Source organism: Limulus polyphemus, unplaced genomic scaffold (genome assembly GCF_000517525.1).
Source record: "Limulus polyphemus unplaced genomic scaffold, Limulus_polyphemus-2.1.2 Scaffold1860, whole genome shotgun sequence".
NCBI lineage: Eukaryota > Metazoa > Arthropoda > Merostomata > Xiphosura > Limulidae > Limulus > Limulus polyphemus.
The window spans coordinates 113,361-119,360 of NW_013667470.1; the positions used below are offsets into that span (position 1 = coordinate 113,361).

The 6,000-nt window shown below is 33.0% G+C and overlaps 1 protein-coding gene across 1 annotated transcript in view; it reads left to right on the forward strand.

Moving 5' to 3' along the window:
- LOC106465181 (prefoldin subunit 3-like) overlaps positions 1–6,000 on the forward strand; it is a 30,650-nt gene that overhangs the window by 19,200 nt on the left and 5,450 nt on the right. The window contains exon 4 of the mRNA XM_013925385.2: positions 5,804–5,810. Coding sequence (XP_013780839.1) covers positions 5,804–5,810 — 7 coding nt within the window. The remainder of the gene's footprint in view (positions 1–5,803; positions 5,811–6,000) is intronic.

Below are 6,000 nucleotides of genomic sequence, written 5' to 3' on the forward strand. Positions count from 1 at the left end.
TATCATCATTATTCCCAAGTGCCCTTCAAATTGGTTGCACTACCTGTAACAACAGACAGGGATAGACTGAACTCTAAAATGTTACTGGGTAAAAAGTTAGAAGGGGCCCACAACGTTATCATAACAATAACAAAACTATGTCCTTTTCCAGGGGCTCCTACCGGATTTTCTTCCGGTGTCTCTTTAGGCCGGTCCACATCTGACAACAGAAAATACTTCTGTGGTCTTAGCCCACTAACAATTTTCAAAATTTATTTTTAATGTGATTTACATTGTGCTGAGATAAATTAATAATGGTGAATGAATAAAAGATTAGCTGTAGACTCACTGAGTATTTTCTCCAACTGTGTTAGGCATAACAATATTGCACTGAAACAAACATGATGACTTAGAGTTTTCTAGATGTTGTAATATTACACTGATACATTAATTGCACTGTGATTACTAAAAAAAAATAGTTTTATAATACTTCTAGTCTTGCGTTAGCAATCTATCATATGAGTAAATTACAGATCTACAAACAAAATGCTAAACAGTAGACACAAAAATATTACTGCTCATATTTGCTACAATTAAACCTGTTGAATGAAGAGCCACTTCAAGGTTTATATCAGTGTTCTTGTTGGAGAACTTAAGAGCAAATATGGGTGAGGAACGTGAATTGGTTTATGGATTTTCTTAAGCTAGTTTTATAGTATTTGAATTTTAACATTATGGGGAAATTTTGTTCACTTTACACAACTGTAAATTCTTACTCGTATTTCCATAAGGCTCTTCTCTTTGTACTCTTCAGGTTGGGTGCAGGGTAGGGACTATTTGCAAGTTAAAGTATTTTATTGAAGATTTTAAGGATATGTGATTGAATTTCACTTTTAGATTTTCTTTTTGTGAATGTTCAAAATTTAAATGAAGCATTTCATTATTTGCAGTTTGTTGGAAATTAGACAACTTTTTAACACATCAGTAGTTTTCCATACATAAAATGTTTCTGTTATCTTATACTATTTGACTGTGAATGAGCACTGTGATATTTTAAATGTCTTGAAAAAATTTAGTACACTTTTGTGTCCAGTCTGCTTATCCATGTAATTATGAAGCTGTTCCTCCAACTCAACTTAATATTCCTAAAAGCAGAAGGTAGACAGTAGAAGTACTGAATATTCATTAAATAATGCCCATGAATAAGTCCGATACTGCTTAACTTGGGTCGTGCACGGCCTAATGGTTAGAGTGCCACATTGTGGAGCTAAGGTTTCATGGATCTGTTTATTACCACGAAATAAAAGTAATGATATGCACTTTGAAGCTGTGAATGCATTATAAAAGTGACTGTCAAATCTCACTATTCAGTCTGTCAAGAGTATACTTAGTTTGATCTGGAAAAGAAAATTAACATGCAGGATTTGCATGCAAAGCAACACAAGGTCCATCTGAGTTAGCCATCCCTAATTTTGAATTGATAGACTAGAGGGAAAACAGTTAGTCAACACCATCCACCACTATCAACTCTTAGGGGATTATAATCTCGTGGTTGATGAACATGTTGCACTTGTGTTGTTTTTTTTACTTGTCAGTATTTGCAAGAGTTGTTTTTATAAACTACAATCTGTTTTAAACAAATTCTGAGAATATCACCTTCATTGACTCCCAACAATGGGTTTTATTGCCTGCACAATTTTATTTTCCAGTTATCGTTATAAAATGGTTGCCAAAATTCACAAATTAAGTGGAAATTTGACTTTTAATGAAGGGAGATCTAGCCCTATTTACTTTCTTTTATTTTATTAAGGTATAGCTACAAAAGTAACCTTTTTTTTACTCGAGTAAATAACTGAAAATAATGTGCCTTGAGAGGAAGATTATACTTGAGAACATTCCTTTTGATTTGTCAAAAATTAATTTTTGACAAGATATCTGCACTATATGGGTCAGTGCCTCCATGGCCTCTAATGGTGGAGAGCCCCAGTACCCTCTTCAACTTTCTTTTAAAATTAGTGAGACTCAGGAATAATGAAATTGATGCTTGCAGTTCCATGCACACTTGAACCACTGCATGGGGTATTACCACCATGGCCTTTACTTGAAGAGAACCCCAGATCCCCTACCATACAACTTTCTTTTAACCCCTTTTTAAAAATTAATGAAACTGAGAAATAATGAAATTGATACTTGCATTTTCTACACATTAATTTAACTTGCCCAGGTGTAGGTGGCAAATAGGTATTAGAAGCTCAGGTATATGTAGTGGCTCACATTGATTAGTATACTTTTATCTTAATTACGCAGTTTGTTATTCAAAATATGTTAAATATGTAGGAAGAAATAGAAATGTATGTATGTATGCTTTTGGATTCTTGTCAGGTGCATATTGTTATATTATATATATATTGAGAGCTTCTGTTCTTAAAATACTTAGAATTTTGTCTTAAATAAACCAGTAGTGTGACAGAATCTGATGTAGCTGAATTTGGCATGCTTCTTATATAGGTGGCAGAAATAATAGCTTAGCCAGAATACAATAGATATACAATAGTTAGTGGAGTTTTAGAGAGGCACAATTTCAGAAAATTATTTATTGTAGAATTACAAGTACATGTTAGATTAAATGTATAATTTAATCTAGCTATCATTTAGTTTTATTATGTGCCTTATAATATTACCATTATGGGGCTGGTCATGGCTCGGTGGTTAAATTGCTGGACTATGTATTGTGGGTCCTGCATTTGTGTTCTGTTACCGTAAAGAATAACAGAATCGTGCTCTACACTGTAAGTTTGTAGGTGCATTATAAGATTGAAGGTCATTATATTATTTGGTCAGACAAGAGTACCTCAGGAGTTGGCAATGAGTGTTGTTGACCAGCTGCATTCCCTCTGGTCTGTCAGTTAAAATAAGAATAACTAGCACAGATGGCTTTTGAATAGCCTTGCATAAATGTTGGAAAACAAACATTTGCCATTAAGAGGCCAACATTAAAAAAAAAAGTACTTTTATAAGTATCTCGGATCCCCTTATAAGCAAGGTTTCTTTATGTACCAAATTATTTCCCTATGCTTCTTCAATAACTTACTTCAGTTATAAGCAAGATCCATTGCAGTTTTTACATCAAAGTTATTTTTACCTCTGGCATTTGCTGCACCAACTTCAAAGCAGTATTGATGATCAAATTGATGTTGTGTCACCAACTAATGATGCATAGATTGTGAAAGAAATCTCAGGTGCAAATAAAAAATAGAAAGAAAAAGCTTAAAGATGTCGGACAGTTAAAAACACAGTAAGTTAGTATTTATATTTAAGTGCCATATAAGATAAAAAATTAAGACCAAGTCATTTTTTGATAATTTGTCCCTGCCCCTGTAAACTCCCAAAGTTAGTGCAATAGCCTATAGTGATCACTTGGTTGAAAAATTGAGTCAGAAGCAAGTAACATCACTCAAGGTAAACAAGACCAGTTGTGATCGGCATCCTCTCTGTGCATGGAAAACTGTCGGTTCGTTTATGTAAAAATAATTCGTTTTTGTTTGTTTTTTCTTGACAAATTTCATTTGACAGATGTCGTAAATACAGTTATTCGTGGGTAAACAACTATGGTTTTTCACTGTGTTGTTTATGGATGTTGGAACATTCCCAAGGATAAGGATGCATCTCTTGCTCAAGTTTCCACCTAAGTCAGACAGAAAATGGCACATTGTCTGGACGAAATTCATATCAAGAACTCGGGATAAAAGCTGCCATGTATGCTGTGAACACTTTTCAGAATCAGACTTTGAAAATAAACTAAAATTTGATATGGGATTTGCATAAAAAAAAAAGAACTGCTGCTAAAGAAAGATGCAGTGCCCAGTGTGTATCGAAAGTTCGAGGGAGATCCATCAAGCACGGCGAGTAGCAGCCAGGCTCATTCCAATGGCACATCATGCTCTTGTTCACAAACCAATAACAGCAATGATAGTCGTGTCTGATCAGCTGTTCAAAAATGAGAGGCATGCAGGATAAGCTCGGATTTTAGCTAATGTTTTAAGTGCGATATAGAATTGTCAGCAACCAATCAGGTTTTATAAACATACCAGTAGATCTGCTATATCAAAAATTTTTTATGAAATTTCACTTTCAGATATTATTTAACAAAAATGGGCATGAGCAAACATTTGGCTGTTCCTTTTATTTATTTTTCCTTGTTTATAACACATTTTTGTGAAATTTCAGTGGAGATATCAATATGCAACATAAAAAATGCTAGAGCTACAACATAAATTATCAAAATATTATCCAAGCCATGTTTGTTTTTCTAGTCCTAATGTATACTTAGTCATATGCAAATAAATCAGAGCTTGTGCAGAATACAGTATCGGAAGTCCATCGACTGACATAACATCAACATCTAGATAGAGATCCATCACTTGGAAAAACAAATTTACTAGAATTTACTCATTAGAACTATCTTCCTCTTCACTTGCTGTTGCCATTTTTATTTACCTTGTATGACATAGGTTTTCCCATCCAGTTTGCCATGTGGCACTTCTGCAATTTTTTTTTTTTTAAAGCTATCCAACCATGACCAAATATGGCTTTGAGCGACATGAGCTTAAGTATTTTGTGGCTTTTGTTTTTAATCATATTATTTTTTGTGCAATATGATATACACATTCGAGCACAAAAAAATGCCCTATTGTCTGTGTTCTTTAAGAGCTTAACATAAAATGTATCACACAAACACACACACACACACACTCAGTTTATCAGCCATCTTTCTGACATTAGGGGCTTCCTCGTGGAGCACGATTTTGATAACTTGTCTTTATTTGTTTCATTCAATCAATTTACAACCAATATATTTATTGCAAAATCATAGCATAAATGTGAATTATGTCCTGTATTAGCAGTTATACTTAATGCAGTCTTTCTAATTTATAAGTGACATTAAAATTAATGGAACCTTGTAAATGCATTCCTTCAAATTCATATTTTACATTCAAATCATTTAATGAAATCTACTTGTTTTATATGTTTCTCTACATTTTGTTTGAAATTTCTGCAGTTATTAAGCATTATTAAATAAAAGTAACTTAGCCAGTCAGTCTCATAGAAGTTCATATCCTCTTTATGCATTACCCATATTGTATAAACCCAGCATTTATTTAATACTCTAGAAATGTGAGAGATTGAAATATTAGAACATGTATGGTAGTACTGGTGATGACATCTGTAGGTTTGTGAGCAGATTAATCATTTTGGTCACCAATGATTATTTATAGTTTGGAGCCGGTTAGCCATTGTGGTCTTCTCTAAATACCTGTAGCTTCGAGTTAAGAATAGTACTGCAATAACAGAAGATACAACAGAAAATGTTATACAGAATTAAAATTGAATTTCTAACTTGACTGAGTTGAAGATAAGAAATTTAACACAAGTCAAAGACAATAGCATGAAGATGACAGACAACACTTCTGTTACTGTTGAGAGACCTTACCAAAAGGAATTCTCTATGAAGACTGAGAGAGTTTAACATTATATATACAAAACACTAATGTTATCCTCTCAGTTTACAATTGCAACCCTTGTCTCTAGAGAAAGTAAGTACAAAATGAAAACTCGGTCTCTGTGGAGTAAGAAAAAAATGTAAAGTACTTTTCCAAGTACTTTATGCCATCCTTACCCATCCCTAACTTTAAATCTTCTATCCAAAAGAATAAAAATTTATGTATATGTATACACACACATGTAAATCAGAAACCATGTACCAGTGATCTTCTAATAGCACCGTATTTCTCACTCTTTACAAACACGAAGCACAATCCTCAAGAAAATCAGTTACAATATAAAACTAAAATTACAATAAAATACAAGTGTAAACACTTAATCAAAAAAGGAATGAATACTAATTAAATATAAAATAAGCTCTGTCAGATTTTAAAATATTCTATATATATATATGGGTTCTGGTGGTGTGTTTTTTGCCAATTGTTGAAATAAATGGCTTTTACTTATATTTCTTAATAG